The following is a 25903-nucleotide window of genomic DNA, read 5'->3' on the forward strand; positions in this document are numbered from 1 at the left end:
TTGGGCATAGTATTCTGTAATTGTCAATAGGTCATGATGGTAGAGTTATTCAGGTTATCTATTTTAAAAAAATTTTTCTCCCTAGTTTATCATTTGCCGAGAAAGGGATATTAAAATATCTAACTGTAATTGTGGGATTGCCTTGTTCTTCCCTCTAATTCTGTCCGTTTTTGCTTCATGAATGTTTTTGCTTTTTAAAAACAAACTTTGTTGAGGTACCATTTATGTACCATGAAGTTCATCTGTTCAGTGATTTTTTTTTAATGTGTGTGTGTGATTTGCTGAGTTGTGCAACTATCAGAATAATCCAATTTTAAAATATTTCCATCACACCAATAAGATCCCTTATATCCAACAGTTAATCTGTTGCAGGCCCCGGGCCACCACTGAGCTACTTTCTGTCTTTAGATATTTGCCTTTTCTGGACATTTTGTATAAATGGAATCATATAACATATGTCTTTTGTGTCTGATTTCTCTCACTTATGTAACATTTTTGAGATTCATTACGTTGTAGCATGTGGTTTATTCCTTTTTATTGGTGAACAGTGTTCCAGTTTCATGTATTTTTGAGGCTCTATTATGAGGGACTTCCATACTTTGATTATGTGTTTCTAGTAGGTTGACCCAATTATTAGGAAATATCTTTTATTTCTCATAATTTTGTCTAAAACCTGTTTTATCTTATATTAATATAGCCAACTATATACATATGTTAACTCTTTGCACAGTATATCTTTTTCCATCCATTTATTTTCAGCTGATCTGTGTCTTTATATTTAAAGTATAGCTCTTATGGATAGTGTATAGCTGGTCTTGCTTAAAAAAAAATCCAACTCAATTTCTGACTTTTACTTGAAAAATTTATTCCATTAATATTTAATATAATTATTGATATGGTTGGGCTTCAGGCTTCCATTTTCTTATTTGTTTGCAATTTATTCCCCCTCAGCTTTTTGTTTCTCTATTCCTCTTCCTCTGCTTTTTTCCTTTTCTTTTTGGATTATCTGTGTATGTGTGTATTTAACAGTTCCATTTTAATTTTCCTCTTAGTATATCTTTGTATGTTGTTTTCTAGCAGTTGCTCTAGAGATTACAATTTATATTCTTCACTTATCACAGTCCTCTTACAGTTTATAATGTTACTATTTCACATAAAAGATAGATAACTTACCACTGTGTGGTTGCACATTTTCTTCCACCCCTGACCTACCTTGTCCTTATGCTATAGTTGTTATATGTATTACATGTGCGTATAATATAACCCCCACAGGACAATGTCATGACTCCTATTTTTGATGCTCTTCATTCTTTCTTGAGGACCTGGATTTCCATCTGGTAGCATGTCCCTTTGGTTTGAAGAACTTCCTTTAACCTTTCATGTGGTGCAGGTATGTTAATAATGAATTCTCTTCATTTTGTTTTCACTCTTGAAGGATTTACCTACAGGATATGGGAATTCTTCAATAGTTCTTTTAGCACATTAAAGATGTTCCACTGTCTTCTGGCCTCTGTAATTTCTGATGAGAGACCAACTTCCAACTGAATCATTCTCTTGTAATGTGTCATTTTTCTCTAGATGTTTTTAAACTTTGCTTTTTTTTACCTTTGGCTCCAGTAGTTTGACATTGGCTGGCCTTCTTTATATTTAATCCTGCTTGGTATTTGCTGAGTATCTTGAATCTATAAATATATATCTTTTACCAAATTTTAGAAATATTCAGCAATTATTTTTCAAATAGTTTTTCTGCCCTATTCTCACTCTTCCCCTTCTGGGACTCTAATTACATGTCTAATATTATTGAACAGATCTCTTGAACATCTGTTCATTTTTATTTCCTTTTTTTTTTCTTTGTTCTTATTGGATAATTTCCCTCGCTCTGTCTTCAAGATCTTCCCTCTGTCATCTCCAGTTCTCTGTTCAGTCCATCCAGTATATTAATTTTTTAGTTCTGGAATTTCCATTTGATTCTTTTTTTTTTTTTTTTGACTTATTTTTCTCTGCTGAAATTTCTTATTTTTTTATTCATTATGAGTATATATTTCACTTTACCAAAGAATGTATAATCGCTTTTTTAACATTGTGATTTGTTACTTCCAGCACCTGGGGCATCCCAGGGTTGGTCTCAGTTGTTTCATTTTAAGAATGTCTTCCATTTTCCTGGTTCTTCACATATGGTAAGTTTGGATCTTATCTAGGACATCGAGAAAGTTAAATTTGAGAGACTCTGGGTTCTGTTGTTTTTCTTCAGTGAGTTTTGAGTTTCTTTAGTTTTAGCAGGTAGTTATTTTGGTTGGACTCAAACTTACAAACTCTGTTTTTCAGGCAGCAGTTTGACTCTTAGGGCGGCCCTTCTGTCTCTAGCTGAGTTGCAGTGAGTGTACCCTGTGCATGTGTGTGGCCCAGGGGTCAGCCAGAGATGTGGGCAGACAGAGTTGGGGATACCTTCTCAGATTGTTTCCCTTCTTCCCAGTGGCAATGGTTTCCCGATTCGTTTTTCTGGCTTCTAGTCTAGAAAGACTGCATTTCCCCCTCACGGATCCCCAGGTAAAGGCTGTGAAACCATGAACTGATTCTTTGCAACTCTCTTCCTCCAAGTGTAGACTTCTCATCTGCCTGTTGGTCTTTGTCCTCCATGCCTTCAGGTAGCTGCTGTTTGTAGTTATCTGAGTTTCTAGTTTTCTGGAGGAGTGTTGGAAGGGCAGGATCTTAGTCATTACCGAAGCCAGTCTTTTGAACTTCATTTTAATAAGGGGGAAAGAGACAATAAACAAGTAAAAATAAAATATACAGACACACCTTGGAGATATTGTGGGTTTGGTTCTAGACCTCTGCAATAAAATGAATATCACAGTGAAGCGAGTCAGACAAATTTTTTGGTTTCCTAGTGCGTATAAGTTATTTTTACACTTTTTGTAGTCTGTTAAGTGTGCAATAGCATTATGTCTTTTAAAAAGTTCATACCATAATTAAATACTTTATGGCTGAAAAATGGTAACCATTATTCAAACCTTCAGTGAGTCATAGACATAGATCACTGATTACAGATCACTGTAAGACCTATAATAATAATGAGAAAGTTTTAAATATCGTGCACATTACCAGAATGTGACACAGAGACATGAAGTGAGCAATGCTGTTGCAGATAGACTTGCTTGACACAGGGTTGCCACAAATCTTTAATTTGTAAAAAATGCAATATCTGCTAAATGCAGTAAAAGGAGGAACGCCTGTCATGTGTTGGTTATTTGTTGCTCTGTTCTAAGCTACCCCAGAACTCTGAGCTTAAATTGACTCTGAATTTTTATTAAAATTCATGCCACCATGAGTTGGCTGGGGGTCGCCTGAGCCACCTGGACCTGGCCAAACCCATGCATTTGTACTTCAGCTGTCATACGCATGTGTCTGCAGGCCGGCAGGGGCTGCGCTCTGGACCAGGCATGGCTGGGGCACCTCAGGGAGAACGGCTCTCCTCCGGGGGTCGCTCATCTTCTGGGGAACAGTGGGTAGCCTGGGTTACCCTTCTCATGGTGATGGCAGAGTGCAGGAGAGCAATCTCATGTGATACCCACAGTGCAGTAGCCCATTCCCAACTTTTGGACCATTTTAGGCCATTACGATGTTTTGCCCCTCCCTGATTTGTTGAGTGCTTACTTCTTTAAGCACTTTACATGTATGAAATAGATACTCTTGCTGCCCCCACTTTGCAGGTGAGAAAACTGAGGTGCAGAGAGGCTAAGTACCTGGCCTAAAGTCATCTACTTTCTAAGTGACAGAGAGAGGATGTGGAGCTGGGCAGCCTGCCTGTACCCATTCTTGTGTGTACTTGGAAAAGTATAAGGGATTGTGTCCGCATCCCTGAATGTTTCTTTAGATAATTTCCCAGCAGTGAAGTATTGAGTCACAGGATAGTTGTCACATTTACAGGAATATTATTTTCGTTTTGCTGCCTGTTGCCTGGGCAGCTCAAAGTTGCTGCTGAGCTAGTTTGTCCCTCCCACTCCAAGACAGAAGAACACCAGGCTTGCTGGTGGGCTGCTGGGAGGCAAGCCTCAGTTGGTGAGCTTCCATGAGCACAGACCCCGAATTGGGGTGGTGTGAGCTGTGGGGGCAGAAAAGCATCAGAAAGCTGGTGACCAGCTTGGCTGAGAGTTGTCCACAGTCTGATGGGCCCGTGTAAGCCAAGGCTCCCAGCCAGCTCCAGGTCTGCTTGTTCTCACGGACAGCATGGGGGGTGGTCTGCAGATGATGACACTTCCTGGGCCAGAGGACAACTGTATGTGTAGTGAGCGTGACCTTCCAGCCCATAGCACACTAGGCTCCCTGGCCACACTCGCAGTTTGAGTGATGGCACAAGAGGAAGGGACTGATTTTAAGGGACTGGCAGGAAGTACAGACAACTTAACTCAGGGTGATCATCTGAGCAGGAGGCTTTTTAAGGCTGTGGGCCTTCTTGCATTTCCATTGTTACCATTCTGCCAGTCTGAGCCCTATGGGTACCTGTGCGATCCTTCCTACTTTGAAATAGCGGGGGAAATGAATGGACAGGAAGAGAAATTGGGTTGAATTTTAGTTATGAAAAGTCTGAATCAAAGCTGAGATGCAGATAAGGTTAAATTGAGAATTTAGGGTTTTCTCTTGTTCTGGATTGTTTTCAAGGTAACTGGTTGCCAGTAAGTATACATGTATAAAGCCACATATGACTTTGACTGCCTTTGTGGTTTTTGGTTACTGTAAGTGTTCAGAGTTTTAGCTACTTGAGTATTACGTATTATGTTTCTAATACCTTCTTTCTTTCTTTCTTTCTTTTTTTTTTTTTTTTTTTTTGCTTCAGGTTAGTAGCAAAGATGAAGATTTTCTTGACCTTTCTGTCGATGTGGAGCAGAATACATCTATTACCCATTGTCTAAGGTAACCTCATGAATTCTGACTGTGGTCTGAGCTTTTGATCAGGCTAGTAAGTAAGTAGGAGAAAAAAAATCCTGTATTTCTTCAGGAGATAATCTTCCTTTTTGTTAAACCAATATAATCCTATTATTTTCTATTTCTTCTTTCCCAAGAGAGATTAAAAATAAGTATATGTGGTCTGGAGAAGAGTCCTGCTGAGAAGAGAGAGGATCAAGTGGAAGTCATTAGTCATTATGTTTAAAATAAGTTTTTAATCTTTAATACAGATGTATACTTTGGCCTCCATCAGTCTCTCACACACAGACACAGTCACAGAGTCACACAATGAAGTTGAAAAGTGCTACAGATGCCCACCATTAACTTTCTTTTCCTAAGCTAATGTGTTATTTCAAAAATTATGCCCTTTTGAGCTGAGAACCGATGAGGGCATTGCCTTCCCCTCCGTCCTTTAGCATTGTGTGGAGATCATTCATGGACAAAACTTCGTCCCCATGAGAGGTGAGGGGAGATAAGCAGCCAGGAGGGTAAGCATGACACACAGCCGGGATCACTGCAGGTACTGCATGTTGCCTTGTGTGCTGAAAACGTGCCCAGAGTTAATATAAAGACACGATTCCCTTGTCCTGTCCTTACTGCCTTCTCCTCCTTTCAACAGGGCATTGTGAGCACTTAAAATTAGCCTGGCCTTGTTCTGGACGCTGGAAGTAGAGGAGGGAGGGTTGGAGACACATCTCACAAGCACTTACATTCCAGTGGGACTCCTCGGACGGGGACCCACGCTTTGAAGGAGAGTGCCTGGTAGTGGGGGCGCCGGTGTGGACTGAGTGGTCAGGGCCGGCCTCCCCACTGCTCAGGATACCCCAGCTCAGAGACGTTTTATCGTGTCAAAACAAGGCAGTGTTGTTTTTATCAGTGGGAACTGGGTGACAGAGTTGTTCTAGCAGGAGTTCGGTTCACTTAGAACTCTTTAGCACGGACTACAGGGACTTGCTGTGGCCGTTGACCGTCAGAAAGTCATCTTTCAGGGCAAAGGCACCGACTTAAACCTGGAAGAGCTTCTTGGTTCATCGGGTGTCATGTATTGTGCAAGCTGGGGGCTGACTGCTCTCCGATCCCCAGGAGTCTGAGCCAGCCCCCACACCCCATAGTTACCTTAGTGCCTCCTGTTGGTTTGGCATTTCAGTCCTTGTCTCAAATTCCTTGGGTCCAGGTGTGTAGGACACATTTGTTATCTCTTTGTTTGCAAAGTGTGCTGTAGGTCAGGATGGCCCTTTTTCTCCTGAGTGGTTCTCTTTATGGCGTGGGCTCCTGATATTCCTGTGAAAAAGAAGCCATTTTCAATTTCCCCGATGTTTTGTGGTCACAGGGAGTAGAAAAAGTTAAGGTTGTGCCAACGCTGGTCGTAGGTGCAGGAATGGGAGGAAAGGTATTCCTTCCCCATTCTCCTTCTTTGAGAAGGGGAGTTAAGGAGAATTTGGAGTTAGGAGGCTGACTGCTTCTCCTCCCATCTGAGAAATCCCTGAGCTGTTCAAAAGGGCAGATGGCAGTTGCTGTAGCTTTGAGACCAACCAGGTAAAGGGCTAATTTTAGTTATAATTTCAACCTTTGGGGAACCTTGTTATAAACAAATGTGGCCCAGAATTATGTTTCCTTTTTTTTTTTCTTTTTTTTTTTTTTCCTGGAGAAATGTCTATATTGGTGATACATACCTGATGAAGGAGGCTGGAGGTACTTCGAGATGTTAAAGCTGGGAAGGGTGGATACAGAATAGCCTCAGAGTGCCTTTTCCGCAACATCAGATTCTCCTCTGATTGGACTGATATTCCTGAAGGCCCCACCCCAACCCATTTTACATCATCCTTATACTAGACCTTGTCTGACTCACCTAGACCTGCCCTCATATATGCCTTAGAGCTCACCTGCCCAACAGAAATGCAGAGAGGTCTGCTGGGCGTTGCCTGCTGCTGCTCACTGTTGAGAGTTCCGTGGTGGGGGTGGAAGCTTTCCAGCCTCCCCCAAAAGAACCAAGTGCAGGAGAAAAGCCCAAGGAATAGATGATGCCGGCTGATCCTGAGCTTTTTCTGTTTGAGACAAAAGAGGAAATGATTCTAATCTTTTCTGGCCCGTTTTAATGCTTTAATTTGGTTTGCATTCCTCTTTTTTTTTTAACTTTATATATATTTTTATTGAAGTATAGTCAGTTTACAGTGTTGTGTCGATTTCTGGTGTATAGCACAATGCTTCAGTCATACATGAACATACATATATTCATTTTCATATTCTTTTTCACCGTAAGTTACTACAAGATATTGAATATAGTTCCCTGTGCTGTCCAGTATGAACTTGTTGTTTATTTTACATATATTAGCATCTGCAAATCTCAAACTCCCAATTTATCCCTTCCAATCCCCTTCCCCGTCCCTAATAATCATGTTTGTTTTCTATGTCAGAGTCTGTTTTGTACATAAGTTCATTTGTCTTTATTTTATTTTATTTTATTTTATTTTTAGATTCCACATATAAGTGATATCATGTGGTATTTTTCTGACTTGATAATCTTCTTTTGTATTAGCTTGGTTTCTTTTTGGTTTTTGTGACTCTATTGTATATTTCTAATTTGTGGTTACCCTATTTTTCAAGTATGTTAACCCCTTAGTATATCTGTTTGCTTTAGACTGGTAGTCATGTAGGCTCAAACTCATCCTAAAAAGAATGAAGGAAAAAAAGAGAGAAAATCTATGTTTTCTTTCTCCCCACTCCCACCTTTTATGATATTGATGTCCTTTTTTTTTTTTTTTTTAGCATCTTCATGTTTATTCTCTTGCAACTCATTGTAGTTACCGCATTTCCAATTATGGTTTTCTCGTTTCTATAGCTTCTTGCTTCTTTTCTATTTAGAGTAGATCTCTCAATATCTTGTTTAGCATAGGTTTAGTATTGCTGAATTCTTTTAGTTTTTGCTTGTCTGTGAAATTCTTTGTCTCTCCTTTTACTCTAAAGGGTAGTCTTGCCAGATAGAGTATCCTAGGTTCCAGCTTTTTCTCATTCAGAACTTTGAATGTACCTTGCCATTTCCTTCTGGCCTGCAGTGTTTGTGTAGAGAAATGAGCTGAAAGCCTTATGGGGTTCCCTTGTAACTAACTCTTTTTCTCCTGCTGCCTTTAGAATCGTTTCTTTATCTTTAACTTTGGCTATCTCAATTATAATATATCTTGGTGTGGGTCTGTTTGGGTTCTTGTTTGGGACCCTCTGTGCTTCCTGTACTTGGGTATTTGTTTCCTTCTTTAGGTTTGGAAAGTTTTCAATCATGATTTCTTCATACACCTTTTCAATCCCCTTTTCTCTTTCTTCCCCTTCTGGGACCCCTATTATGTGTAGGTTGGCACGCTTTATATTATCCCATAGGTCCCTTATATTGCTTTCATTGGTTTTTACTTGCTTTTCTGTCTGCTGTTCTGACTGGGTGATTTCTGTTATCCTGTCTTCTAAGTCACTTATTCGTTCCTCTGCATTATCTAGTCTGCTTTTTACTGCCTGTAGCTCAGCTCTTACCTCAGCAATTGAATTTTCTCTTTTTAATTGGCTCTTCTGTATAGTTTCAACTTCCTTTTTAAAGTATTCTGTCTCTATTGATGGTCTCTTTTAGCTCCTTCATTGCATCGATCATCCCCTTTTTGAAGTCATGATCTAATAGACTATCAAGGTCTATTTCATTGATTGTTCTTTCAGGGAATTCTCTTGTTCTTTTAGTTGGGAGTGGTTCCTCTGCTGATTCACTTTACTTACATTTCTCTGGCTGTGTGGCCTTCTAGACCCATTTCTGAGCTGTGGTGTGTAGTAGGCAGGGTTGGAGCTCTCCAGTTGGGAAGAATAAGCTGAGATGTCCACTGGGAAGTGCCCTTTGTGGTGCTGACTGTCACTTGTTATAAGGCTTAGAAAGGACTCTTTGTTCATGTTGCCTTTGTGCCCCGCCTAAGCTGCGGGAATGTCGGCCACCCACTCTGGTGTCCCCCAAGTTCTGGGCCCCAAGAACCACCAGCGCAGATCTGCCAATGTCAGGCACTAGGGCCCGCCTAGCGAGCGTGCGGTCACACACCTGAACCCATGGAGTGCCACAGGGTCAGTGCAGACCCCAGCCCAGCCACCAGGCCAGCCTGCTGTAAATACCCGTATTCGCCCCTGCTGTGTGCCAGAACTGCACTCACTGCCTGTCTGTCCCAGAGGGTCCAGAGAGAGGAAATCCACCCTCTCTGCCTGGGGCTGTAAACAAATCTCAGTCCCACTTGTGAAGTTGCAAGGCCACAGGGTATGGATTCAGCTTTCAGTCCCGCCTTCACACACCTCTCCTCAACAATGGAGCCAAGCGGAGACAAAACGGGGGCTCTGGTGTGGCTGTGTTGGGCCCCCCGCCCCCCATGCACAACAGCAATGGTGCTTTTTTATGGGGGTCGCAGGCTGTTCTGTTTCACATACACCCCCAGCCAGAGTTCACACCGCCCTCCAGTCCCCTGTGGCTGCCTTGGTATAGTGGGCCCCAGCCCTCTCCCTGGGCTCGTCACCGATCTCCAGCAGGCAGTGTCCGCTCGTCCCTGCTGGCTTGTGTCTAGGGCTGGGCATTGCAGGGGCCCTCAGTGCCAGTGTCTCCTAGTTCTGTCTGCCAAGCGGCTGCCACTTTCTCCTTGGAGCCTCGGAAGCTCCACTTCTGTCCGCGCTGACCTCCTGGCGGGAGAGGGGTATCCCAGCATGAGGGTGCCTTTCTTCCTTTGCTTCCCTGCAGGACTGGTCCCACACTGATTTTTTTCTTTTTTCTTTCTCTTTTTCTCTTACCAGATTTTGTGAGAATCCTGTATTTCAAAGCGAGAGACACTCTGTCAGAGTTCAGTAGGTGTTCTGTGCAGTTCATTGGGTTTGTAGATGCAATTCTCGGTGTATTAGTGGGAGAGGGTGAGCTGTGAGTCTCCACTCTGCCGTCCTGGCACTTCCCCTGGTTTGCATTCTTGAGGGTTTGCTTCTCAAATTAGAATGATGAATTTTCTTCTTTAACATCATGCCTGCCTGTTGCTTCTGATGTGATGTTTTAATCTATCATTTATTTTGATTTTGAAAAGAGTTAAAAAATCAAGCTAAAATTGTAGGATTTAAATGTAAGATCTCTGGCGCCTCCTTCCAGAAGGGATTTTGGTAATCAATTACAGTACATTTTCAATGCACTTCAGTCCCAGAGAAATGATGAAATAAATAGTGGTTAATTTAGGATACAGGTCTAGAGAAGCCATGAAATCCGTATTGTAGCTGAGCTGTAATTCTGACATTTCAAATCTCAGCACTATGTTTTAGGCAGCATGAGCCCTCTATCATAGGAGACTGAGAAAATTTTTTTCTTTTGAAAAGTTCAGGGATGGCCTCAGGCAAAACTTAAAATACGTGAAGTTTATCTTAATAATCCTTCCATGGCCCTTTTGGTATTTTTTGCTTTCCACTTCAGTGCCTTAGTCCCTCCCTGTGGCTCCTGCACAGAAACTTACCTTTCTCCTCCAAGTGCTATGTGTTCTGAAACCACTTTCCTCTTCCTCTGTCCTCCTCTTACTAAAAATTCCCATTCTCCCAGTGTCGGGGAGGGCAGCTAGGTATTAGGAGAAAGTAGCCTTTTAATTCTCCACAAGCTCTCTTTTTAAAACTACTTTTCTTCTTTTTTTTAAATGTCTTTTCTGTTCATTTTGAGAAACTTCTTCTGTGTGCTAGGTTTATATATAGCCCCATCACAAATCCATGTCAAATGCTTATCTCTTAAGTTTCTCTGACTCTTGGTAATCCAATGACTAGGAGGATGGTTTCAGATAGTGGTAAATGCTCAGAAGAAAGCAAGACAGCAATAGGACAGGGGCTGGATGGGTTTGGAGAGAGTGGCTGGGGAAGTCTTCCCCAAAGAGGTGACATTTAGGCTGAGCTCTGGGCCAGCCATGGAAGCATCTGGAAAGGAGCTACCGATGCAGATGCCCTGCAAATGCCCTGAGGCAGGAGGGCATGGCACAGCCAGTGGGGCTGGAGCAGAGTGGAGGTGGGGCTGGGTAGGGGGTGAGTCGGAAGAGCAGTCAGGGTCTGAGGACACACAGCCGGTTGGCTACGGCAGGAAATTGGGATTTTATTCCTCCGTGCACTGAGAAACCACTGAAGGGGTTTAGATGGGGGAATCAGTTGTGTGAAATGGCTTGTTTGACCTGCGGTGCACACTAAATGGTGTAAATGGCTCACTGCCTGTGTCTCCAGTAGACTGTGAGCTGTGTGAGGGCAGGCGTTCTCTGAAGACCTAGCACAGGGCACTCCCAGTCCACATTGAGGCATGTGATGAACGAACGATCTATGTTTTCTTTTGCTAAGCCCTGTTTCAATGGCTGAGTCATTAACACCATGTAAATAGCATTTGCTGTTTAATAAAGTCTGATCATTCTGGTGCTAGGACACTCCCTGTGAGTAAGGAAAGACTTTTTCAGGACTCGAGGGTATTACTGTATTCTGGCTGTTTTTTCAGCCTTTGAAGCAGTACCACAGGAATGTTAAGTAGACTCGATGACCAGAGAAGAATGAGAAGCTATGACATTTTAAAAATGAAAACTACAAGTAGTCCAGTAAAACCGCCTGACATGGATGTCACCTCACAATGGCCTTTGTTCTCAGAAGGAGGCAGGCTGAGCTCTTACCTCCCGGCATGTGGGGAGGTGGGGGCAGGCAGTGGCAGGAAGCAGCCATCTGGGAATTTGGGACTTTCTTAGTTCAAAGTGAAGGCCATTGAATATGGCTTAAATTTTATCATCTTTTGTGCTCTTTGGAAAATAGAGACCACCTGAGACATACTGTTTGTCATTAACTGCATAATAATGTCACCTTGCATTTTGTGTGATTGACGTTTTTGGACTCGACTCTCACTCTAATGGTGGGCTTTTTACTGTAGTTAGTATTTTTCTGTTGTAATTTTATCTCCGTTTGCAGGTATTCTCTGTTAAACCCTGAGGTTTTCTCTGAATCAGTTGGAAACCCTAATTTAGATCTCTCTGTTCCATTAAATAAAGCTGTCCTTGAAAATCTCTCGTGGTGGAGTCAGCCCAGCCCGGTGCACGTGCTCTGCTGGCATCGCAGCACCTGCTCCCAAAAAGGTTCTTTTCTTCTCACCTCTTTCCCCACATTCCCTTAAACATTACCCTGCAGGTAATAGAGAGTTTCAAACATGGTAAACCGAGTACACATTGGACCTCTTTTAAGTTGAAAATATTTTTCTTTGCAGAGACTTCAGCAACACAGAAACACTGTGCAGTGAACAGAAATATTATTGTGAAACATGCTGCAGCAAACAGGAGGCCCAGAAAAGGTGAGTGAAGGGTTTAGCCTCGGAGGGTGGCTTTGTGTAGTCAGAAGGAACCAGACTGGGGCTGCACAGATCTGGTTGTGAGTCCCAGTCCCACGGGCTTGTTGCCAAGTAGCTTTGGAGAAGTCAGTTACCCTCCTCACTGGAAAATTAGGGTAAGAATGCCAACCTGGGGGAGTGCACCCATTCGTCCGATTGTTCGTCCATCATTCTGTTCATTTGTTTGTTCAGTGTGCCAGGTACTCCTGCTGAGTGAACAAATGGTGAGCAGGTATGATCACTCTCCTCTTAAAATTAAAGGGGAATTACAAAAAGGACTTAGCATAATGCATAACACATAGTGACCACCTGATAGTGTTGTTAGTATTGCCTCAACATTGGAACTTCTTATTTAAAAGACGTAAGAGGTTAAAAAAAAAATCAAATGTTTAATAAGGAATCACGAAGAAATCAGTAACATCAGTTCTCTGGGTAGGTGATAAGAAAGTTGCCCCATTCCAAGTTGCTGCAGAACCTGAGGTTGCCCATGTTCACCAGCACTAGCCAGTCACAGCTCTTAGACAATCTGAGATAACCAGCCATTGCCTGTGTCCTGCCCCCAGAAGCCAAAAAAAACTTGACATTTTAATTATCCTGGGAAGCCCTATTGTGAGTTAAATTTACCCTGCCCGTGGCTGTGGCACATTCAAGGTAACTCACAGAGGCTCATTCCTGCCGTCTGAAGCCTTCAGGGGTGAGCATTGTCCAGACTTGGCCCCAGAAACCTCACATCCGTTAACATCTCCAGTGCTCTCATGAACCCATTTTGGGGAATATAGCCCTAAGCCAACCCCTGTGTTTACAGGTGAGGAAACCGAGAGCCAGAGAAGGGAAAGAACTTGCCCAGGGGCACAGGAGGGGAGGGAGTGTGGGCCCAGCATGCTGTCTTATCTGCTGGCCTGCAGTGGGCTGTGTCTCAGGTTTCCCTGCCGGTCCGTCCTCAGAACCTGTGCAGCCAGACCGCACCCTTCTGCTTGTCCTCAACCTCCTTTTTCTTTGGGGGGATCCACCAAATCCTGTTCCTCCCTGGGAGGCAGAGGGCAGTGATGTGGAGTTGCACAGCATAGTTTTATTGGTACAAAAGTTCTGCGATGTCTCTTTGAGCAGAGTTTCCCCTGTTGCCCTTTTCTCTGCTGGCTGGGCTCCGGTTAGCTAAGTCTGCAGGAGAAGTCAGCTCTGCATAAGCGAACGTACTTCTGTTCCTGTGAGCAGTTTGGCTGTTTGCTGGTTTGAAATTTGCTGGACCCTCTCCTGCTCTCCATTTGTGCAGGCAGCGGTGTATCCTGTTCCCCTCACAGGGTTAGGTACCACTGATTCTCTACTTCATGGTTTCTTAGGATGAGAGTAAAAAAGCTGCCCATGATCTTGGCCCTGCACCTCAAGCGATTCAAGTACATGGAGCAGCTGCACAGGTACACGAAGCTGTCTTACCGCGTGGTCTTCCCGCTGGAGCTCCGGCTCTTCAACACCTCCAGTGACGCGGTGAACCTGGACCGCATGTACGACCTGGTCGCGGTGGTGGTTCACTGTGGCAGGTGAGCGCGGCGGGAGCGGGGTGCGCGAGGGAAGTGCCGTCCCCAGGCCAGAGCAGACCCCGCCACGCCCTTCCTGGGGGGTGAGGCTCAGTGGTAACGGTGCTTTAGGGGGATCGCCTCCAAGCTCCAGTCTGTTTATCAACTCTAAACAAATCTAAACATACATCATAAAATAAAATAATAAAGTAAAAATAAAAAATAAATGCATCATCATCATAATGTTCTATCACAAGGGAAATAATTTAATCTCCATTGGATACAAATGATACTTAGGAGGAGTTTGAAATAACATGGAGAAATAAATGTTTATGCTATGATTTTAATTTGTTAAAAACCAGGTTACGTATATAGTAGGATCTCAAAAGTATTTTAAGATGTATGAATAAAGACTGGAAGCTTCTCTTAAATTTGGAGAAACAAAATATTTTGCTGAAAGTCTCTGAAGAAATATTTTTTATTTCATAATTTGGTGTAAGCATGCAAAAGTCTGTTGAAAATTCACCTGTTCACTATCCTTCGCTTGGCTGAGAGGCGTTTGTGTCCCCTCCCTGGGATCAGCAGGCTCTCTCCGGCTTGTAGGCTTTAGATTGGGGCCTGTCACCAAGCAGGCGTCCTCTCCTCTCCATCCACCTGGATCCCATCTTGGTGAACAGACCATTACCAAGAGGATATGTGGTTCCATGTGGAAGAATGGATGGATTGATTTTTTTGCCATACTGGGTGGGTGGTATCAGAATCTGTAACTTCACATCTGAAACACCTCATTTTTGTTCTGTGCAGAGTAGCTTTAAGTCACAGGTTGTTTTCTTACATTCTCAGAGAGCTGTATTTATTGGTCAGTTTTAAGCTACCTTTGTATTTCCCCTGAAGAATGTGTCTAACAGTCTTTTTTTGGGGGGGTGATTAGGTTTATTTATTTATTTATTATTAGTCAGGTGTGTTTGTTTGTTTGTTTTTATGGAGGTACTGGTGATTGAAGCCAGGACCTCATGCACGCTAAGCAGGCACTCTACCACTGGGCTACACCCTCCCCCAACAGTTAGTCTTTTAAAGAATATGGGGTCCAGTGATCTGGAAACTAGCCGTGAACACTGGGCTGGGAGGAGGTCTTGGGGCAGGCAGAGCCTGGTACCTGGAGGGTCCCTGGTGGCCAAGGTGGGCGGGGTGGACGGGTGACAGGAAGCAGAGCACCCTGGGATGTGGGGACCACAGGGGGTTTCAGAATGGATCTCTCTGGTGCCAACTCTAATCCCTGGGGGCACTGGTGAGGACGAGGCAGAGATCCACTTATGAGAACTGGGGGACGAGTGGGAGGTGGGGTTCAAGAATGGTCAGCTTCTTTAATGGGCGCCCAAGGTCAGAGCAGCCCTGGGAGCAAGGGAGAGCTGGTGCCGAGTCATGCATGCTACTCACGAGGATGCTTTAAATTCCTCCCCGCTAGAGTGCTCGCTTTGGCAGCACATATACTAAATTCCACCCCGCTAGAGGTGGGGCTGTTCTCATACACAGAGCGGGGCTGCCCATGCACAGGGATCAGGTGGCTTCTGGCCGTGGGCACTGGGAAGCTCCAAGTTTGGGGAACTGAGCGCTCCCTTCTCATGCCGGGACCTCCTGGCCCACTGTTGCCTTGGGTGCACAGCCTCATTCATTGATCTCTCCTGCAAATATTTTTCAACCCGTATTTCCTGGGTTCTGTGGCAGGATCTGAAGGTACTGCAGTGAGCAAGACTCACAGGGGCCCTGCCCTCATGAAGCTGAGGATCTAGCAGGAAAGACAGATAATTAACAAGTAAACGCACCAGCCTGCCACCACCGAAAACCACTGCCAAGTAACTGATTATCTTGATTAGCGCTCTGAGGAAGGAACAGGGCGATGACAGAGAGCAGCGGGAGGCACCTCTCCAGGGAAGGTGGTCGGCAGAGATTTCTCTACCTAGGTGACATTTGAGCGGAGGCCTAAGGGATAAAAAGGGCCAAGAGTACAAACGTGGGGCGGGGGCGGGGGGACCATTTCAGGCATTTCCGGCAAATGCAAAGCCCAAGGCAGGAGCGGGTGATGTGTGTGAACAGACGAGGCCAAGTGGGCTGGAGGGGAGGGGTGGCCGGGTGAGGTTGGAGAAAGGCAGGAACAGAGCCTGTGGGTCATCTTGTATTTAAAGAAAGGCAAATACAGCTTCACTTTGATGGTGCATTGGAAAAAACAACCCAAAACTCTAGATTTACAGTTAAATTCCTCTCAGTTGTGCAAATCTGATGACAGTAACTGCTGTGTAGTTGTTCCTCCTGCTTTTTTTTAATAGCGTGTAATAATGTAACTCTCTGTTTTCCTATTTGTTATTATTATGGTTTAACATCCTCTAAAACTTCAGACACATTATGTCGCTCCTCAAAATTCCCAAGCGTCTTCCTGGCTCACTCTCAGAGAAGTCCGGAATCTTAACCACGGTACCCCCTTCGCCTCCCCTCCTCCACGCCCCGGGCCCGCTGGGCTCTGGCTTCCTGATGTTTGGTGAACACGCCGAGAGCTCTTCCCGCCCCTTCTCACCCCTCACACTTGCTCTTACCCCTTCCTGAAACTTCTCATATGGTCACATGACTTGTTTCACACACACATACTCTCACCTCTTTCCTTCAGGGAAATTTTCTTCTGCTAAAATTTCATGTTATCGGAGAGGCTTTCTGTCATCACTTTGTATCGAGTAGTGCTTCTCTCTGTCACTCACCACCCCGTGACTCTGCTTTATTCCTCCCGGCACTTAGCACCACCTGAAATCTATTGATATTATAGCCTGCTTATTACCTCTCCAACCCTGACCTCAAGAGAGTGGGGGCTTTGTCTTGTTCACTGCTTTTTTTGGCCTCACAGCCAGAATGAGTCTGGCACATCATAGGTGTACAGTAACTGTAAGTTTGTATTTGTTGCATTTGAATGTCTGTTTTCCCCCGTGGGTTGTGAGTGCTTAAGAGACAAACGTTTTACTCACCTTTCCCTTGTGCCCAGCACAGCATCGGCATCTGGATGTTACTCCATGAGTTGTGGCCAAACGAATGTGGACGTAGACACGACCTATACTGAGTTCTCTGTCCTGGTGATAGAGTTTTGTTTTTTTTTCTAGTGAATCACTGTATCTAAAGAGCTACATAGCATTTTATAAAGCAGTAAATGTTAACCTGGTAACTTGCTTTGGTTTGTTCTTTTCCAGTGGTCCTAATCGTGGGCATTATATTACTATTGTGAAAAGTCATGGTTTCTGGCTTTTGTTTGATGATGACATTGTAGAGGTTGGTATGCAGATTATTATATCATTGGGGTGGGGCGTAGACATTTTGGGATGTGTATGTAAAGTAGGTTTTTCTAAAGTAGGTCTGTTTTCCCATAATCTGAGTTGAAAACAACCTTCATTTCTCTCCAAGCTCAATTCTGCTGCTCCCCATCCTCTCTGGAAGGGGCGAAGGGGTGTGACCATGGGCTTGTGAGTACTGTGTTCTTGTTCAGTTAACTGATCAGCCATAGACATGGGACCTCTTTGCTGTCATATTTACATGTAAATCCTGTTTACTACTGTGACTAAAGCCCTGTCTGGTACGGACCAAATAAACTTTGAAGTTCTATTAAAATTACTTTGTTACACCAAATTTTTCTTATATTGATTATTTTTTAAAAATTCTTTCAGTCTGTTAAACCTGGAAATCTTTATATTACACTTAAGTGTTCTGTATATTGATTTTTATTTTTTTGTATTTTGATTTTGTTGTAAAGGAGTATCAGCTGGAGAGAATTCCACACTCAAAGACATGGTCTATTTTAGCCCACTTAGGGTAGCACTAAAGGAAGTAAACTCTGCTGACCTGGAAGAAATAACGTTATTCCCAAGAGCTCCCCCAGTTTATCATTTGATAGCAGAAGTCCTGGCTTCTTCAAAGAGTGCCCCCCTATGGTTGACAGATTGAAGGGTGACTTTCTTCCCTCACAGTTCACGATGCATGTAATCATGTCTCCCTGTCAAGTCTGTGGAATTCTGTTTGCTATTGAAAGTCCCCAACTGTGAATTTATGACAGAGTTTCTTACATTTTCTCGTGCATTCCATTAGTTTTTCTTTCCTTCTCCCAGAAATCATGTTAAACCATTGTATTGTTTTATTTCTCTCTTTCTTGCAGAAAATAGATGCCCAAGCTATTGAAGAATTCTATGGCCTGACATCAGATATATCAAAAAATTCCGAATCTGGATATATTTTATTCTATCAGTCAAGAGAATAACTCACAGAGCTGTGGGACTGATTCAAGTGGGGGAAATGTTCAAAGCACTCTCACCTGGTTTCCCAGACGTTCCTCTTCCTCAGCGGCCACCAGGTGTTACCCCGAGTCTCGGTGGTCTGGCCGTGTTACACTCTCTCTCCCTCGTTTTTCTACATGCAGCACTACTCGTGGTTTTGTTTTAGTCTGAGGTGGAGTTAACTACAATCAGACTGTAGTAAGGGTTAGGGGAATAACTTTTGTTAATTTTAGGGTTGGGTACATGCTGTGTCACCTGCTATGTGTCTGGCTGAATTAGAATGACAGTTCCTACGAACGTCGAGTCTATTGGGGTCTTAGCTAAACTTCCTAAATGGCTTCCGGGGTCTCCTTCAATGCATTCCTTTAACTTGTCCCTGGAAACACTGCTACCCATCTTTAGCTTCTCTGCCTCTTTTCTGACAGAAGGACAGAAGAATTGGGTAGACATTCACCTCTTAGAGCTGGAACTATAGCTTTAAGTTTGTGCAAGTGAAGATGTTTAAAAGTGAGTAACCTCAAAAGTGAGACCGCCCCCCAGGTGGAGCAGGGCGAAGAGAAGCCGTGCCGGTGGCTCGCGTCTGCCCGGGCTGTGCTCACCTCGCCAGCACGATTCCCGGGCCCGGGAGGTGCGGAGCTCAGGGCAGGCGAAGCCAAGACGAGGGAGCTTTGGTGCACAGTGGAGACTTCCTTTTCTTATCTTTCTACCAAAATCGAGTTTCAGGAAAATAACTCTGCTCTTTGTTTTTAGTGACACTTTTCTTCTGTCCCGTGAGTTGTATCTATCTTTTATCCAGCACTGCTAAGTTTTCCAAGGTATCTTTCTGATCCCGCTGGTGTTTCGCGGCCAGTAGTGGCAGGGCTGAGACCACGGTGACTGCCTCAGGTGCAGCTCTCCTTGGCCAGTCAGCACCGACACCATCCTTTACTGAGAAGAACCAAATTACTCACCTTGCCCACCATCAGCCGCGTTGGACAGCTGTTGACATTTGAACATTTCAGTCTGTTTACTGAGGCGCTGGCGAGCCCCAGGGCTAATGTGGAAACTTCTCTCCAGGAGACACTGGAGTTAGCTGGGTTTGAAGGTGGGGAAAAGGAAGTGTCAGTAGGCGAGTGGAGGGATGGACAAAGTGGTGGCGTGTCTTTGGCTCAGACTCCTAGAAGGCTCGACACGACGGAGCATTTTGGAAGAACCTCATCTCACCATAGTTACTTTTACCTTTTTCACTTTTGTTATATGTGTATTTATTAGATCATTTGCATATTGGTACCTTTTATTAAAAAGGGTCGATATGGTGTTTTGCTGTTGAGCTGGTTTTTGGTTTCTTACAAATATTATGAGTTGCAGATCTTGGCTTCCTTTGGGAAGTCCATTGGCTTCCATACACTATAATATACTGTGAACCTGTTACTTTGTTACCTAATAAATCAGCGAACGAACATGCAAACTTTTGGCATAATGTGAACTAAAATTGCAATTGAAAATATTACTGGCCATTTTGCAACAAGTAAGAGCATAGCACTTTATCTGTATGAAAACTGGATTTCTTATCTTGGAAATATCTTGAACTGTTTATCACTCAGAACTTTGATAAGCATGCCAACACTTCATCTGATCATGCTTGAAGTGAACATCTTTTACTTTTCACTGGAGAAGACAAAAACAGGGTGATCTTCACATTATTGTTTTCTACAAGTGATGAAAATATACCTTGCCTTGTTTAGAGGCGAATTCATATTTATAAACATTTTGTCTTTTTTTTTCCTCCATGAAACATGCAGTACTCACTTACCTGGAAGGTGAGTTTTTATTCTGTTTTTAAGGAGAGACACTTTCCAACTGAAGGTGAATGATACAGGGAGCTATTTGTACTACACATAATCCCTATGTCTGACTGCAGGTTGAAACTTTAAGAAAATGATTATTGGTCTCTAATATATTTGAAACTGATACATAAGAAGAACTATTAAAATTATCTTTGAAATGATTCTTGAAGTTAATTTATTAGAAAAAGAAAATTTCAGTTGGAAGCCTACAGAAGTCATATTTAAATGCTAAGTCATAGTTTCAGTGATTTTTTTTTTCTGCAATGTGTAAAAGGTTTTTCCCAGTGACTTAACTGAAGTAATTCATTTCAATATTAAGAAAGGATCAGGAAAAAAAAGTCAATTAAAATTCAGTATTCATGGATAAATTTTTGGAATTAAAAAATACATATCGAAGATAATACAAAGACATTAAAATGGTCATGTGATGAAGGAAAAGAAGACTGAAAAAAGACCAAAACACACTTACCCGCCAACACTCCATCAGTTTTTTAAACTTTAGAGCTATCCAGGAATTTCTTCCCTCTTCCTCTTTAATAAATGACAGAAACACAAGGCAGCTACGTTCTGCACCCCCACCCCCAGTCATTTCACTTTATGTGAAGACGATAGCACATAAACACTTCTTTCTTTTCCATCCCTCATTCGCTGCGTGAAGCAGAGAGTGGAGTGGGATACGAGAGACCATCCTGAGGTCAGACAGCACAAAGGCTCAGCGGTATTCCCACAGTGGCCAGCTTTTTGTGTCACTTTCTGGCAGGAGTGAAGCCTGCTGTATTTCTTTTAACTACTGGGTGTTTTAAAATAAGTTACAGTGTTTGACACTTAAAAAAGAGAAGGACTGTTTGCTTTATTGGTTACTTCCTTGTTTAACGTCTAGACTATGGTACAGTGTGCTAAAACGTCGTTTGTTTAACAGCCCACGTTGGTAGAAGGCTATTTTTTGTCTTGTTATTCCGATGCATTTTCCATTCCTAGGCCACGTGAAGTGGGCTGGTTTGAAGGGAGCCAAGGAACCACACAAGAGGGTGGTAGGTTTGACGAGGAAACTAGTCTTGTTGGTTTTATAGCCTGATATATTTTGGATTTCAGATGAAATGGGGAAAAAGATGACAGAAATGGTCCCTATGCGTTTATTTTCATGGATACCCTGAATTTTCATGGGCATGCCTAATAATGAACTAGGTTCTAACTAGAGCTTAGGGCTTATTTTAGATATTGGAGTGTAGCTTTATTACAGATGGATTTTATCTTTAAACACTGCATTTTGATCAACTTTGTATATTCATGTGTATTAAAATATTGTGTACTAAATGTTTTGCCCTCGTTTGCTATTATATGGTCAAGGCATTTATCAGCACTAGTGTGATTAACTCATGTAAATGGCATGGGTCAGGGAAAACGATTTCCTATGTTTCTGCCTAATTAAGTTTCTGTTTTCCAGTATTACATTAATTTATTTTTGGCTTCCATTTCTGTATAACCAAAATAGTTACTGTATTTGTGTGGCATTCATTTATTTGACTTTGTTGCTAAAAAAAAATTTTTTTTAGTTTTTATTTAAAATAATCTGTACCTTATTTTTTTTTATGTAACCAATTCAAGCACTTTAAGCAATAATGTCAATCTTGTGAAACTTCAATCAGTTTAACACCCTGCCTCTAAAATTGTTTGCAAAAAATAAATAAATAAAATAGGAATTCTCTTCCTAGAGAATTATATCTGGGTAGTGTTACACACATGGACTTTAAACCCTTTTTTATAAAATGTGAGTTATTGGCAAGTCTCAGGTAATCATTCCAAAGTTAATTTTGAAGCATTGAAAAGAATACTCTGGTCATTGTAACAGGTAAAGTTCCTGCTGCTGTCCAGGTTTGTAAAGTTAGTTTTCTGAAGGTAACTCACCACTTTTTTTGAGTGAGAAAGATCAACAGAATGAATCCAGAAACCTATGTCTGGGGAATAGTCTCAATTTGCTATCAGTGAGAAAAAGAATTAGGGGCAGGTATGTTAGGCATCTGGCGAATTGCTTAGCTGAGATTTTGCATAGAAAATGCCCTTTGCCAGTTATGAAATAAAAGATCCATACCCCAAATAAGGAAGTGGCTTCCAGCTCTTTGATCCCATCGGCATCTGGTCTCTAGGAAAGAGTAGGAGTGTGGTCCTGGCCGCGGTTACAACAGCCAGCCCCAGGCTTCCGGGCAGTGCCTGAGCTGTGGAGACTGCAGCCAGGTGCATGCCCGTGTCCTGTGGTCTCAGAGTGTGCCCCCTCCCGCCCACCAGGGCCGAGACTCAAGCTTGCTGTTAAAATGCTTAAGGCTTCCCCTCCCCCCACCCCCAAACAGTGACTTCAGGGGTCTGTGTGTGGGCAGACTGTCATCTGAATACACTTGCCTGGGCCCAGTAATGGGAATAAAACCCCACAGACCACGAGCAGAGCGATGTGCCTTTAGGTCTCCCAGTTCATCCATCTTCTCTTGGGGCAGTTCAGGGGGACCTGACTGAACAGAACAGGGGCTCGGTGGGGGACCACCTGCACCAACCTTGAAGGCTGTGGGGATGGAAGACCTCAGGAAAGTGTGTTCCTCTTTCCGGCCTCCTTTTGTCCATCTGTCAAATGGGGTTTATAGGATAGGCTTGTCCCCAGCAGCATGACACTTTCTGGCGAATGAGAAGAGTTGCCCATTTCTCCAAATTTCCATCCCTCTGTTCATTGACACCTTGAACAGAGAATGAAGCCTTCTATATCCATGCTTTATATTTACATGAAGATAAAAATGCCTGCTAAGTCCTTTTCCCCCCGAGGGAAGATTTCGATCTTGGGGATAGTACTTGAGACAAACTTCTTAGACTTGTCCTAGAGATGTCCCAGGAGGAGAGTTTTTTTTTTTTTTTTTTAATTCTTCATTGAAGTGTAGTCGATTTACAATGGAGAGATTTTATTATTTAGCACCTGTTATGTGCTAGGCATCATGATAGGAGTTGGGGGATTAAAAAGGTGGAACAGATAGGATCGCCTTCAGTCTCTTGCCTATGAAAAAAGGTGTGTGGAAAAGACATTTACAGTGTGGAGATGACACATGGGGGACGGAATTCATCACAACCTACCAAACTTGGGTATTCGGCCCGAGTCTCCCCTGAGCAGACGGGTGCTTCAGCTGGTGCTGTTGGATAAAGCAGGCCGGTCTCTTCTTCCCTTGGATCCCCTTGGAGTCCCACTTTCTTGCCTGTTCTGCCTCTTATTTAGCTCCTAATAGGGACGACATAACTTTAAAAACAATGTGTAAATCCATTATGTTACAGCAATGGACCTGAGCATTTTGCCTCTTCATTTTCATGTTCAAAGAGCCAGAATATTGAAGGTTTTAACAGTGAATTTTATGCATAAATTATCTAAACAATCTCTTTCCATTATTACCAAATAATTAGAGCCTGTCCAGAACTTACCAGCATCAATGAGAGTATGAGTTTTTAAGCTGTGTGACTCATGATTTTATTGGCTTATCCACCTATGTTCTCTTTTTGGGCTCCCTTATGTTTTAATAGTTTAATTAGAAGCTTACGAACAGATGAAAACCAGCTTCATTTTGGTTCTGAGACACCAGAGTTAGAAGTGGCGTTAGATTTTTGTAAAAAGGATTCCTAATTTTGTGCTCATTTCTCCCGTGATGATTTCTTCATAATAAAGTATTTATTAACGACCTGGAGGGTATCGTATTCATGTTGTAAGTTACACGGGTGTGTGTCTTTCACTTTTTTCTTTGCCCCAAGGGAGCGTGCATGCTGTAGCAAGGCGGTGTGGAATTCCACAGAAACTCTGCCTAGAAACGTTGGGCATTTGTGTTGTGGGTGGAAATCCTGGTTTGTTCTTACTTCCTCATGGTAGTTTGGGAGGTTGGAGAAGAAAACTGAGACGTAGATTTGACTTGGCAGGAAGCGAAATAATTTAACAGTTGAAACCACCATTTCTATATATTTAACCAAATCCTCCTCTTATCATCCAGCTCAGCTGTATTTGTATTGCAGGATGTCTCTTAATTGACCTTGCCTGCGAGAACATTCTGTGCTGAGGTAACAGAAAATAAACCGAAGAAAAATTTGAGAGCAAGCCTTCCTGTCTTCAGCAGCAGTGAAGCTGTCCCTTCACTATAGCACCTGTCTCAGGTTGAGAAGTGCCTGTTGCCTGTGCTGAGGGGTGGAAAAATATTTTTCAATGGGTTATGAAACATGTGAAGGAGAGATTCATTCTATTGCCCTCCCCACGACCCCTAAGTCCTGTGGAATAAATTGTTTGAGAACTCTTTGAAAAGAAGTTGTTTCTGCAGATTTTTCCATCTCTGTTACCCCAAAGCCCTAAGTAAAAAAAAAAAAAAATGTGTATAACTTAGCGTAGGTCTATTGTCTGTTCCAACTTGGACTTCTGAGGCTTCAGCGGAGGTAGGGGTGAAGGCTGTGGGAGAGAGGAAACCTCCTCCTGGATGTTCATTGATTGACCTGACCCTCAACCCAGGTCACTGGACAAGTCTGGGACAGTTACAAAGAACAAACTCACTCAGAATCTGTCCTCAGATGGGAATTTGTACAGAATATAGAAGAATAAGGAGGTGGGGGGCAGGGTAGGAGGAGGGAATAAGGCAAAGACCCTTCTAACATTACTGGATCACCGCTAGCCTCAGGTCTCACTGCAGCATCTGTGCCTTCGCCCTGCAGGGTTACATGGGATCCCAGGGTGCCCCGCCAGTGCCCTTAACTGATAGGCAGCTCACAGACTCAGCACCCTTTCTGTTGTTGCCTGGACCTTGATCTCTCACAGGAGAACTGCAGGCTCGATAGCAGTGTGAGAAAGCCCTACTGGACTTGGAACGGCAAGTCCAGGTTCCAGGTGGGCTGTCCCCAGCTGGTCCTGTCATCATAGCACGTGGGGCAGCAAAGGATCAGGAAGCAGAAGATCTGAATTCAAGTCCTGACTCCGGCTTCCTGGTTGGATGATATTAGAGGTTTGTCCCCTAAGTCAGATGTTGGACATGACCTTGGGGTTAGGATGCTAAACAGTGGTATTTGGCAAAGGAGGACCCTTCTCTGCAGGCCTTCAGGGGAGGCAGAGATGCAATTGCCAAAACCATGGACAGCATATGACAGCTAGTTACTCAAATAATTAGGAAGTTGTGGGGTACTGTGCTATTCTGTTTCATTTAATCTAATCCCCATGACATCTTCTAGGCATAAAAGATAAGCCTAAAGACAGGTTGAGGGGCGTGGGCGGGAAGCAGCTTCCGACAGCCAGAAAATAGCCAACAACAGCTACGCTTAGGATGTTGTCCAGGATGACTCCAGCTGGGCCATCGTGTTTTCTGGTAGGACATAAACAGTCGCTCAGAACACCAACCTCAGACAGGGTCATGTTGTGACCACAATGAAGTGAGACGATAAACATGACCACTGCATAATTTCATCGAAGCATGGACAAAAAACAAGGTCACTGCAAATCACAAAATACCAAACATCCTCTCCTGCCAGATCCAAGTTACTGCTGCTGCTTTACCAATATTGGTGTTAGCACTGCTCCCATCTGTCCTAGATGAGATTTATTAAGATATGTGATCAAAGGATTAGCCCCACTTCCTGACAGCACCCAGAGTTTCTTGAACTCTCCCCCAAATCACTAAACCAAAGCCCAATCCTGTAAGTTCTTTCTAACACCCTCTTACTAAGATGCTCCATTCTTCCCCACGGTGTGTGGTCTCTTGCTGCTCTGAGATTACACACGATTTTGTTACCTGCAGTTGTGCTTCTGGAGGTCTGTCTGGAGAGCATGGGTAGAGGACTGTGCTAGACTGAGAGAGAAGGCAGCTTCCTGGGTCTGCGGGTCTCATGGCTGGAAGGAGAGGCAGCCGCACACATTCCAGGTCGTCATTGGGGTTCTGATGCCTAATGGATCTGCAGTGACTCCTGCCCAGA

At 43.3% G+C, this 25903-nt stretch overlaps 1 protein-coding gene across 5 annotated transcripts in view; it reads left to right on the forward strand.

Moving 5' to 3' along the window:
- USP46 (ubiquitin specific peptidase 46) overlaps nt 1-23647 on the forward strand; it is a 60579-nt gene extending 36932 nt beyond the window's left edge. Inside the window, exons 5-9 of one of the 5 annotated variants that reach the window (XM_074348044.1) lie at nt 4835-4911; nt 12188-12271; nt 13645-13842; nt 17046-17124; nt 18002-23647. In XM_074348044.1, coding sequence (XP_074204145.1) covers nt 4835-4911; nt 12188-12271; nt 13645-13842; nt 17046-17124; nt 18002-18103 — 540 coding nt within the window. In that variant the 3' untranslated portion in view covers nt 18104-23647. Of the gene's footprint in view, nt 1-4834; nt 4912-12187; nt 12272-13644; nt 13843-15543 lie in introns of all 5 variants that reach the window. The other 4 variants (XM_074348041.1, XM_074348061.1, XM_074348053.1 and 1 more) reach the window with 4 other exon arrangements.
- The last annotated feature ends 2256 nt before the right edge of the window (nt 23648-25903 follow it).

The sequence above is a fragment of the Camelus bactrianus genome, chromosome 2, assembly GCF_048773025.1.
Source record: "Camelus bactrianus isolate YW-2024 breed Bactrian camel chromosome 2, ASM4877302v1, whole genome shotgun sequence".
NCBI lineage: Eukaryota > Metazoa > Chordata > Mammalia > Artiodactyla > Camelidae > Camelus > Camelus bactrianus.